This window comes from Periplaneta americana, chromosome 9 (genome assembly GCF_040183065.1).
Source record: "Periplaneta americana isolate PAMFEO1 chromosome 9, P.americana_PAMFEO1_priV1, whole genome shotgun sequence".
Classification (NCBI taxonomy): Eukaryota; Metazoa; Arthropoda; class Insecta; order Blattodea; family Blattidae; genus Periplaneta; species Periplaneta americana.
The window spans coordinates 93,007,907-93,020,965 of NC_091125.1; the positions used below are offsets into that span (position 1 = coordinate 93,007,907).

Here is a 13,059-nt window from a genome sequence, read left to right on the forward strand (position 1 = left end):
GGAGAAAAAATTGTCAAAAGTGTTTTTTTGTCATAAATGGAAGTTTGAAGAGCGAGGATTGCAAAAATAATGAAATTATATTAATATTGCATGAAACCTGGTGATGCATATGCCTATCTTAACCTAAAAACACGTGAAGTGATTATTTAAACTTGAAATGAAGAAGGAGAACACTTCAAAATGAAAGCGAAATGCACATTTCACTTCACTCAGTATATGCAAGGCATACCAAAACCCTAAACTAACCTAACCTGTTACAGATTTTTATAATGCAAAGCATACCAAAAGGCTTTTGGCAAAAGCCGCAAGTATTTGGGTGACACGTCCTTCAGAATAGCCGAAAGTTTTAACGAAATTGTCTATATAGAACAATAAATATAAAATAACGAAAAATTAGTAATGCCTCACCAATAATTATTACTAATGTATATGATGTCAAAATCAGCACATATCTCTTTCCCTAGCTTGAAAAGTATCATAAGTGTACTAGTATCAAATACCTTTACAGTATTGTTTAAAAACTAGTACTGCCAACATAATTACTGAAAATTTAAAAAAGCGACGGAGATTCATTGAATTCCTATAAATGAGCGAAATATTTATCCTATCCGTGATTGTTGTTGTGAGCATGGTTGGGATTGTAAGGATGTTTGGGATTTAAAATAAAATTTTGATATTTCTTTCATTTCATCCTTATACTCTCCGCAATTAAATATAACACAGTGAAATATCCTCCGTTAATTACTTCATAATTGTTTCCTCATTCCATGAGTCTCGAGACAAGAATGCAACAATGCAAATGGACAGTCGAAACGATTCAGACATCAATATCACCACAGTCTAGTACATAGAATACGAAGCTTGAAGTGATTTTTTGCATTTCTTGTGATACAATGCTCCAAGCGGTTAGCAACTGAGAGTACTAGGGACAATAGCCCGGCCGACTTGATGTGCTCGCTTCGCTTCTCCTTTACCGGCCTTGACAATTCATTTTGATCCCTGTGTTAAAGCTGTAATCGAGAAAATATGAAATTCCCGCTAGATGGCACTGACTCCCAAGGTTCACTGAGGAATGTGTGTATGGTTTCTTGTACGATTACAATTAGTAATATTGCGCTTCTTTCTACTGGTATGTGAGTTTATTGTGATATGATTCAAAATGACGTATTGTTGTGTACTATTGTGTACTTCGAATAGAAAAAGAAGAGTGAAGGAGCAATATCATTCCACGAATTTCCGAGTGACAGGGAAAGATGATTACATTTCGTGACCACAATATTGCACGAAATGGAAATATAAAAATTAGAGTTGTATCCTTCGAAGAGGTGGAAAAATTCAAATATTTTATTTTATTTTAGCATGTTATTTTACGACGCTTTATCAACATCTTAGGCTATTTAGCGTCTGAATGAGATGAAGGTGATAATGCCGGTGAAATGAGTCCAAGGTCCAACACCGAAAGTTACCCAGCATTTGCTCATATTGGGTTGAGGGAAAACCCCGGAAAAAACCTCAACCAGGTAACTTGCCCCGACCGGGAATCGAACCCGGGCCACCAGGTTTCGCGGATAGACGCGCTAACCGTTACTCCACAGGTGTGGACAAAAATTCAAATATCTTGGAGCAACAGTGACAAATATAAATGACACTCGGGAGAAAATTAAACGCAGAATAAATATGGGAATGCCTCTTATTATTCGATTGAGAAGCTTTTGTCATCTAGTCTGCTGTCAAAAAATCGGAAAGTTAGAATCTATAAAAACAGTTATATTACCGGTTGTTCTGTATGGTTGTGAAACTTGGACTCTCATTTTGAGAGAGGAACAGACATTAAGGGTGTTTCAGAATAAGGTTCTTAGAAAAATATTTGGGGCTAAGAGCGATGGAATTAGAGGAGAATGGAGGAAGTTACATAACGCAGAACTGCACACATTGTATTCTTCACCTGACATAATTAGAAACATTAAATCCAAACGTTTGAGATGAACAGGGCATGTAGTATGTATGGGCGAATTCAGATGTGCATATAGAGTGTTAGTTGGGAGGCCAGAGGAAATAAGACCTTTGGGGATGCCGAGACGTAGATGGGAGGATAATATTAAAATGGATTTGAAGGCGGTGGGATATGATGATAGTGACTGGATTAATCTTGAACAGGATAGGGACTAATGGCGGGGTTTATGTGAGGGCGGCAATGAACCTCCATGTTCCTTAAAAGCCACAAGTAAGCAAAGATGCGAAAATGGCTTAAAGTGATTTCACGCCGAGACTTTGTTCCTAAAGCAACTTCCCATCTTCAGTCGTCTGTAGTTTACATTTCAGGGAAGAAGATTATTCTAATAATGTAATAATGAGAAAGTTAGACTATTAAAACCAAATGCTGTGCCAACAATATTCCCTCATTATCCTAGGTATAAGTGATAGATATCAGAAGACCATGACGAACAGTTACTAAAACTGATCTCCCTCCACCCAAGAAACGCAAATCTTTTAGTAATATTGGTTTTTCACTATTCGAACAAGATGTTCCGAGTGCCTCAGCATCAGTTAATGACATTCCCTTCTTGCCAGTTCAAAATGACCATAAAGCGACGCAAACAGACATTGTCAACTTTGTGGAGCTAAAAAGAAATAATTAACAGATTGCATGTGAAAATTACACAACTTAATCAGGTGTTACAAGAGAAGCAAGATGAGATAACGAAAACAACCGAAAAACTCCAACTAATTGAAAGAGATCCGTTACATAAAGAACAAGAAAATGTATGGAAAGAGGCTGATGAAGGCAGTATTCATGCAAAATTTATTCTAGATAAGCTGCTTAATCATCGAAAGAGAATACCATACAAGAATATATTAGAAAATTTGTGTTCAGAAATTGAACCGTTACTGTGTAGATGCCCTCTCTTGCAATGCAAATTTGTGATGAAGACGGCCAAAACGGACTTGCTAATATCATTACTGTGAAATTTGTTAGACCGCTTCTAGATAACATTGCAGCAGCTTTAACTGAAGAGCTTGTTTCTTCGAAGAATGCGGCTTATAATCCACTGAGTCGCAAAATCTTGAAACTATGATTCTTGAATCTGCAATATCAAGTGGAATGTATGAGTGCAGTGAGTGAAATTATAAAACTCAGTACAAGTTATGGTAAATAATTACCAAAGTGATTACTTTGAAACATCGCAGTTTAGCCTAGGGGTGCTACTCAGCAAATGAACTACAAAATTACGCCTCTGTTATCATGTTACTTAAACTGAACAGGTTATTATGTGGTACCTTCCCTGCTTTTAAACTTACGCTTTTACCATAATTAACAGAACTAAACATAATAATATTTATTATTTTCTTATTTATTATTTATAAGTGTTATTATTACTCTTTAATAATTTATTTTAATTCATACTGAATATTTCTTCTGTGGACACCAGAGCTTGGCAGACAGCGCTTCGTGGTGGAATTGAGAAATTATCCAATTTCAAGAAAATATTACTATTGTCAAGGCCGTATACAAAAAAAAAGCGAAGGGAACATCAAGTCGGCCGTGAATAATAGAATGTGCGATAGTAGCGATCTAGTGGTTAGCAACTAAAGTTCAACTGTCATTGTATGCATATTCCCTACGTATTGAGCTTCGTGACTGTATGTACTAAACTCTGATACCACGCCAATGTGTAGAGTTGCCAACATTTTTGAAGAAAATACGGAAGATCAAGAAATCGACAAAAATTTCACATAGAAAATTGGCAAATTATTCAGTTCAGTTACTAAAATGCAACTTTATTCTACACTTCGACAGCTAGGCTTAAATTAACAGTATTTTGAGGCAGATCTTGTCTTGTGTATTAGTTGAAAGTAGTTTACAGCTCTCATTTGATTAGATGTGTTGTACTCCTGTTTCGAACATCTGTCCAATTACTGTTCATGAGATATAACATCCTCTTTGTATGAGCATTACTACTTGGTATGCACAGAACAAAACTAGCCAGTTCTTCCAAAATTACAATATCAGTATTGTTTAATTTTAAACAGGTGTCCATTAAAACCCATTTCCGGCAAGCTTACATTCAAAAAGACTGCACATTTCAATGCATCTCTTGAACAACAAAATTCATCATATAGGCTAAACAGTCATCATTCACGGCAAAATCAGATGTTTAGAATATTGATTTTTACATTGAAAAAATAAGGGAGAAAAATGCTCGAAGAGAAGAAAATAACGGATCCGGGAGGATGTTAAAAATTAGGGGCAAATAAGGGAGATCCCGGGAAATACGAGAAGGTTGACAACCTTACCAATGAGTAATTTAAATGGTAATGACTAATCTGTAGCTATATTTGCAGAGAATGAGATTCATTTGGAAATTAATGCAAGTACTTTAGAATCAGACTATGTTAAAAGCGTACTAAGTCTCTATCTAACTTCTTGAGGATTAATATTAGAGGAACTGAGAAAAAAATTGGGTCACCCGAGTCACCTCACTGTCGCAGTGGAAATTGATCATGACACTTGAACACACAGAAGCCGGTCCAGCACATCAGAAGATATGAAGGAATACGAAATGGCTCCACTTTGTATTTATCCACAACTAATTATGTTTGTGAATAGTATAGTCAAGTAATGGCTCAGAAAGTCATAAATGGAATAATTAATAAGACAAAGCTGGCAAAATATTACTCAACAGTTATCGATCCATTTCAGATGTGGTTCATGTAGGTCAGTTCTCTTTCATAGTGAACTATTTCTCAATAGCTGGAGTATCAGTGTAACGGTTTCTGAAATTCCTTTCAAACTGTAGACATAAAACAGACTTCACAGAGATAATTATGACCTAGAGATTAAAAACTGCCATACAGTGTCTTATGATAATGCTAGCAACGTGTCTGAACTATAATAATAATAATAATAATAATAATAATAATAATAATAATAGTAGTAATAATAAATGTCACTCCGGCAATTTTGGTGCCGATTTGTGAAGTAATAAAATTTCTTAAAATAAAACTACTGACAAAATACGTCGTCCAAACTCCACATAGAATTGACGCTGCCAAATTAATTTAAAGTTCTGCGTATCCGTCACTTGACAAAACGTGCTGTGTGTATCGACACCCTAGATCATATCATATATACCCAGATTGCTCGGCCTTACAGGCTTCGACGGTAACAACTTTTGTCAGGTTTACTATGCTGTCATCTAGTTGTTACGTAAGGAGTCACGTCGTAACTCCCATTTGAATTGCATTAGCGACTGTACTGCCATCTCGTGTTCGTTTACGGCGGACGAGTGGCGATCCTGGCGGTTATTCTCTTCAAAGTGCTACCGATTTTAACATAGCGATGAGCTATCTGTTATATACTGTATATGATCTAGGTTGACACGCTTCATGCACAGAATCGCGAGCGTGATATTTAATTTCATATTTGCTACATATCCCATTTTTTATACATTCTTCTCATGATGCCTCGCCCTTAACTTTATGCAGGTGACAATCCTAGCTCATCCGGATCGGTCAAGTTACCAAGGATCCAGAAGAAATACAAATTGAAGAAATATTTTAATAACCTCAACGAAAAGACGACCGCCAAGCATATCTCAGCTAAGATACTCGCTCTATATAATGCATTTAGAAACTCATTAAAAACTCGGCAAATTACAAATTAGAAAATAATTTTCGAGGGCAAAAAATCTTCGAACTACATTGTAAACTCGGCAGGCAAGAGCTTTCGTAGCTTATAGTCTACTGTTCTGAAATAATAAATATAAAAACATTAGATAATTTAAAAGAGTATGATATGGTTCAAGTCAAAATTCAAAATCATCAGTATCAGAACGTAATTTAATTAGACCAAAAATTATAGGCCTGTTAGATGATGAAACGAGTGAACAGGTTACAAAATTTAAATACCTAGATGTATTATTTCATGTCATGATATAAATGAATATTTGAAATAAAAATTTACAAAAAATATATTATAACAGGTTAATATTGGCTACATCAGAAATGTTAGTAAAAGTATGATGCAAGAAATTCAACTTTAAATATTTTACAGAAATTTTATACGAACAAATGTAACTTTTCATTTTGAAAAGGAATTTTAAAATGTTACATTTGTTCGTATCAAATTTCTGCACATTTAAAGGACAAAACTAAAATAATTTCAATCACTTATTATCATAATACACTGATGTCTTAAATTGATTGAGCATAATGTGAATTAAATCAATGGTTTACCCGAAACACGCAATGAGATGTTTGATATAAAGCAATTTTTATCTCGAAAAGAAAGCAAAAACTAACAAAATTGTGTTGAACTTTTTTCTTTGAAATATCTCAGAGAATAGGCCACTGAAATTAATGACATTACTTACTGTTCACTCTGTATAAAAATGGCTCCTGAAGATAAAAAATGACGTAAAAACAAAAAAGTGTTTACTACCACCTTCGTAAGTTCCCTAGGAATATTTTTGTACAGACCCAGAAACAAAATTTAGGCCATCTGAATTTTCCAAGTTCCAGTTATAACATACTGCGCATGACCAGTTGGTGGCCCAAATTTTGTTTCTGCGTCTGTACAAAAACCAAAAAATGATATTTTGGTCATTTTTTTGTAAAAACTGAGTCCTAGTGTCACTTAAGAGCGAAAGATAGAAGACATTTGAAAATAGTCCAAATGAGATTTTCTCGATCTACCGGTATTCGTGGAGTTACTTAGAAGACAAAATGCGGAGTGAAGAAATTAGAACTAAATTAGGAGAAGAATATACAGGAAATTAAAACTATCATAAGAAGTGGCGGAATCATATTTTAAGAATGTTCAGGTACACGTAACAACGTAAACCTTTTGGACTACAGACCATGCGGACGAAGAGACACTGAACGTCCTGAAACAATAAGGTCTGATCAAGTTTAGCCTCGAAACGGATCATAAGCCCAATCCTTAAATGAGGCTTGATAATATTATTTATTTTTTCACTCATGCCAATAGTAGTAATTCTTTACCTGGAGTCAGGGCCGTAGTAGGCCCTAGGGTAGGGCGGCAACTTTTGAAAGGCGGCTATTCAACGTTTATATTTCCTGCAACGAAACGGTAAGTCGCACTAACAAGGGAAGGGTTTCGGCTCGAACAGGAATTTTTGGTTAACAATTTGTACAGACGCTTACCTCACAATAGTGATGAAGACCGTAAAAGCATTCATTTGTGTAACTCTCCGTTTGGTTGGTATTGGTCAATACACTTCTTTAAAAATGTACATGAGGATTCTCTATAAAATGCATGAAACAGCATGGAGCAGAGCAATAAGCACAACACCTGAACAATCTTCTGAACCACACTCCAGTGCTGAAAAATCAAATGCTACCTGAACTACATTTTTGAAGTCCGAGGCTTGTTCAGGATTCACGTAACCAGCTGACTGCCAGGAATACTGAAGCATAGGGCGGTATACTGGAGCAGACAACTGGTTATAAATGAATAACAGAATGCATTTTCATTATAAACACTCGATTTCCCAAGTTAAGTTCTGGATTCTCAGCAAGAGTCCTTATGTAATCTGGTATCCTCCAGGCATACATTTTGTATTGTCTAAGCAAATAGATATCCAGAGGCTGGATATATTTAGTTTTTATAGGTGGAATGATCATACATTCTATGTCCTAGTCGTGGAATGATTAATTTATTAAGGTTGTGTCCTTGTGAGCATTCAATGAATCACACAACTGTGTACACTTTTGATTAGCTGCAATATTTTCAGACAGAACGTTGGAGAAAAATGTTCTTAAATGGGCTCTAGACATTTTACCACTCGCACTAGCTTCTAGGCTAGGCTAGGCTTACGGGTAAGGTGTCCCATTCTCTTAATTTGTGCAGTGCTCTCCCCACCCCTCAACATGTACAGTGCTCTAACAGACAAACCACACATTACACAAACGAAGGCTTTTGGGAGCTTTACAGAGATGTAAAGATGGGCCTGTATACAAATTTTAGATACGAAATTCCTGTTCGAGCCGAAACCCTTCCCTTGTCAGTGGTTAAAGCTAGAGTGATGAAACTTGTCAAACCTATTCATTAATACCTCTACTGTGAAATGAAGCGTTTGATTGGTTGTATTCAGCATAGTTTTATTGCTTGGGAAATTTACGTAAAGCAGTATTATATTTTATTAATGTTTAAAAATTGTGAAATTACATTGATAAGTTAGAAAACAATTTGTTTGGCATTACCTTTTTGTACGTTTTCTCATTGAAAGAGTAGGAATTGGTAAAAACGTTTCCTATGAAAGTTGTTTGTTTTGAAGAGCTCTATCAAATCGTGAAAATTTTATGGCATAAAATCAATATATTAAATCTACAAATGAATTTGGTAGAAGTTGTGTTAATGCACGACTTATGTGTAACAAAAGCTTTAAATCTAATTATATAAAAAATGAAATTTTCTAATTTTTCGAGAAGTACTCATTTTATTTCTCACAAGGGAAGGGTTTCGGCTCCAACAGGAATTTTTGGTTATAAATTTGTGCATAGGCTTACCTCACAATGGTGATGAAGACCGTAAAAGCATTAATTTGTGTAACTCTCCGTTTGGTTGGTATTGGTCAACACACTTCTTTAAAAATGTACATGAGAATTCTCTATAAAATGCATGAAACAGCATGGAACAGAGCAATAAGCACAACACGCAGAAGAAACACCTGAACAATCTTCTGAACCACATTCCAGTGCTGAAAAATCAAATTCTACCTGAATTACTTTTTTGAAGTCCGAGACTTATTCAGGATTCACGTAACCAGCTGACTGCCAGGAATACTGAAGCATAGGGCAGTGTACTGGAGCAGACAACTGGTTATGAATAACAGAGTGCATTTTCATCGTAAACACTCGATTTCCCAAGTTACGTTCTGGATTCTCAGAAAGAGTCCTTATGCAATCTGTTATCCTCCGAGCATTTATATTTTGCATTGTCTAAGGAAATAGATATCCAGAGGCTAGAAATATTTAGTTTTTTTTTTTAGGTGGAATGATCATACATTCCATGTCTTAGCCTTCGAATGATTCATTTATTAAGATTGTGTCCTTGTGCACATTCAATGACTCACACAACAGTGTACATTTTTGATTAGCTGCAATATTTTCAGACAGAACGTTGGAGAAAAATGTTCTTAAATGGGCTCTAGACATTTTACCACTCGTACTAGCTTCTAGGCTAGGCTAGGCTTACGGGTAAGGTGTCCCATCCCCTTAACTTGTGCAGTGCTCTCCCCACCCCTCAACTTGTACAGTGCTCTTACAGGCAAACCACACATTACACAAACGAATGCTTTTGGGAGCTTTACAGAGATGTAAAGATGGGCCTGTATACAAATTTTGGATACGAAATTCCTGTTCGAGCCGAAACCCTTCCCTTGTAAGTATAAACAGGGACGTCTATCTTCGCACAAGACAAAACTGCAGCAATAGCAAGCCACGTACAATGTATTAATTTACTATTGTTGCGACAACGAACTAGGGCCTAGGTATTCTTGGGAGAGCGAGAGATTGTTGAAAGTGAAATAAGTCTTCCAGTTTTCTAGCAGAGTTATTAGTATAGTCCTGCGTTTGGTTACCTAAATCCTCCAAGCAACCTGCAACAATGTATAGGTATCCTACAAGCAAAACTCAGCTCGGACTCCTCGCGACGAGCATCCTATACCCCTCTTACCTCCCTGCAGTAGGCGTGAGAGCATGCTGGGAACGGAAGCATACGTCATCTGCGCGAGACAGTCACGCCCGCTGGTTTCTGCGCACTGAGGTTTCCTTGTCGGATAGTTTATAGTATGTATGGAGTATAGCTCGGCGGCATCCAACGCTGCTTAGTTCAGGTTTGCTGTTCAGTGGACATACTGTACATACAGCAAAATAAAACAAAGGTAGGCGCTTGGAAATGAGTGCTCCAATAGAATAATTTGATATTCTCTCAGAAAGAAGGACAAATTTTTCCTTTGAAACATTTAAAATGTTTGCTTGTAATGTCTATTGCGTCTTTCTATGGATAGTGGATCGGCTTCCACTCGCTCCTGCAAGATTTGGAAGAATAAATTAGTGAATGGAGTAAGTTGTAATGAATGTAATAGCAGTTTCCATCTAAGCTGTGCAAAATTATCAAACATTGTAAAATTTGTTGATGACATCACTATTAAATGTTGTGATGGGGACAAAGAAAAAGTTGAGAAAAATGAATTCGCCGGACTATTTGAAGTTTTAAGCGTATTCAATGAATTTTGTGTCCTTGTATGTAATGTATGTTCTAATTGGTTTTCGTACTGTTTGTAATTAATATTTACATTTGGAATTTGCATCTTTTTCGGACTTTTTTCAACTAAATTAAGGCACCTTTTTGCACCCTTATAATCAAAATTGTTTACCTAAAATTTCTAGCTCTAGTAATCACCGTCAGCTCGAAGGTCTGGGACAAAACCATCCTGTCAGAGACAGAATGTCCGATTCAGTATGCTGCCGGCTTTGAGTGGCAACTCCACCTCAACATTAAATTTACTTCTATATTTGTTCTTCAAAAACGACCAGAGCAGAAAATGTATTCTCAAATAAGTATGCTGAGGCAAATGACATTTAAATGCTATATTGCAATTTGGGAAACATCGGGATATATGGGTGGTGCATGCAACCAACAGACACGTTGTAGGAAACACGATTTTAAGCTCAAATCAGGGGATAATTCCAATAATTCTAACAGAATTTCCCCCCCCCCCGCGAACTATTATTTGTCACCAAGAAGAGATTTTTCATATAAATGTTTTTCATTGCAGAAAAGATAATATTCCCTTAATTCTAATATCTATCAATGGAGTCCACACCTGTGGAGTAACGGTCAGCACGTCTGGCCTCGAAATCAGGTGGCCCGGGTTCGAATCCCGGTCGGGGCAAGTTACCTGGTTGAGGTTTTTTCTGGGGTTTTCCCTCAACCCAATACGAGCAAATGCTGGGTAACTTTCGGTGCTGGACCCCGGACTCATTTCACCGGCATTATCACCTTCATTTCATTCAGACGCTAAATAACCTAGATGTTGATATAGCGTCGTAAAATAACCCAACAAAATAAAATAAAATCTATCAATGGAGATGTCTCTCTAATTTACTTCTAAAGATAGCGAACGAGAGTTCATAATTATATGCCGTTAGAAAGTCGCTGAGAATGAGAAATGAATCAAATTCTCGATTGATAACTTAGCGAGACCACGAGTTTAATTTCTTTACCGTTGCTTCAGTCCTATCCTGAACGGTGAAAACAGTTGAAGTTGGATCCTGAAGAGCAGAAATGAAGAAGCTAAAATTGTCAAACAGATAGTCCTATGCAAGATTTGCAAGTGAAGAGAAGTTCCTCAGGCGAAATCATTCCTGTTAAAACTCTACTTATGTCTCAAAAGTATGAGATAAATTAAAAATGTTCCAGGAAGCTCAAAAAAATCAGTAAAAGTGATGAAGTTAAATTTAATTAAAGTACAGTGTCTTGGATCAGTCGCGGACTCCCAGGGGTTCGCGGACCACAAGAAGGGAACTGCTGACGTATTCCATAGATAAGAAAACAGTCGATACAGCGTCGTTAAATAACCGATTGAAAACTAATATTTCAACAGTTTCAATTTTATTTTTTATAACGTTTGTTTTCGAAAGAATTACAATAACTTACCTACATATAAGCATTGTAAGTTATTCCATTTCTATTAGGTACAGCTGACAGCAGTAAAATTGTTGGATATATTCAACATTTTTTTTCTCCGTTACTGTATCTTGTACAATCATAAAAATTGGTATGTGTAAAACACTGTCCTTCTGCTAGATGAAAAATATTTTTACGATTTAAAAAAAAAAATATATATATATATATACTTTTTTTTTTTTTTTTTTTTTTTCAAAATTCATAATGGTGGTAGTTCACTGTGCAGTGATGAAACGTTTCCCTCGTAACTCATAAACTAGTTAACTTCTTCATGTTCTCTCTATTTTATTTTATTCCTGAAACACATGTTTACAATATCATGCTCTTTCAACTACATTCCTTAATAAATAATATTTTTTTTTTATTTTGCGTTAGAAGAAAATACTAATATTTGACCATTTTTTAAAAATGAATTTATTTTTTATCGGAAAATCTATCAAAGGTAGAGAAGTGATCTTGCATCATATTGTAGATATGGCATGCATAAATACACACAAAAAATTTCATCACAGAATGTTGTTATAGTTTCTGAGTTATGTCGGAAACGCTTCATCACTGCACAGTGAACTGAATTTTGAAAGAAAAAAAAAAAAGTAAATAATTTTTTTTAATTGTAAAAATATATTTTTTTTCATCTAGCAGAAGGACAGTGTTTTACATATACTAATTTTCATTATTGTACAAGATACAGTAATGGAAGAAAAAAATGTTGAATATTTTTCAAAATTTTACTGCTGTAAGCTGTACCTAACCCCTTAATTATTATATTCCAGCCTCACTGAATGTAAACATTCGATGTGTAACCTACTCAGTTTATTCGAACTACTGTTGCCCATCTTGGCATGATTATTATTATTATTATTATTATTATTATTATTATTATTATTATTATTATTATTATTATTATTATTATTATTTCATTTAGTGTTCTGTCCAAGGGTAGGTCTCTCACTGCAATCTCAGCTTTCTCCAATCTTCCCTATTTTATTTTCTACCTTCCTCTTCGTTTTCTCATATGATCCATATATCTTAATGTCGTCCATGATCTGGTATCTTCTTGTACCCCGAACTCATTATTATAATTATTATTATTATTATTATTATTATTATTATTATAAGATCAACTCTGATTATCCTGTTTGGCTAGAAAGGGTCGTTAAATTTGAAAGCTCACCTACCTTGCCTTATCCAACGTGGAACGTGACTAGCCGCATGGTGACTGCAGGATTGGCTATCGCTTCACCCGAAGCCCAAGGTTAGTTAGCGAGGCAAGTAAAATATTTGCTAGCATACAGAGCTGCTTTGTGACAGCTGACAGCTAGATTAGCATCCACCCACACTAT

At 35.6% G+C, this 13,059-nt stretch overlaps 1 protein-coding gene across 6 annotated transcripts in view; it reads right to left on the reverse strand.

Annotated features, from left to right (window-relative positions):
- LOC138706245 (CXXC-type zinc finger protein 1-like) overlaps positions 1 to 13,059 on the reverse strand; it is a 103,180-nt gene that overhangs the window by 25,720 nt on the left and 64,401 nt on the right. The window contains exon 1 of one of the 6 annotated variants that reach the window (XM_069835301.1): positions 12,895 to 13,020. The exons of 4 other annotated variants lie outside the window; for them this stretch is intronic. Coding sequence is in view for 1 of the 2 variants with exons in the window: in XM_069835299.1 (XP_069691400.1) it covers positions 9,701 to 9,742 (42 nt within the window). In the remaining variant the exon portion in view is untranslated. Of the gene's footprint in view, positions 1 to 9,700; positions 9,817 to 12,894; positions 13,021 to 13,059 lie in introns of those variants that run through there. One more of the 6 variants, XM_069835299.1, reaches the window with a different exon arrangement.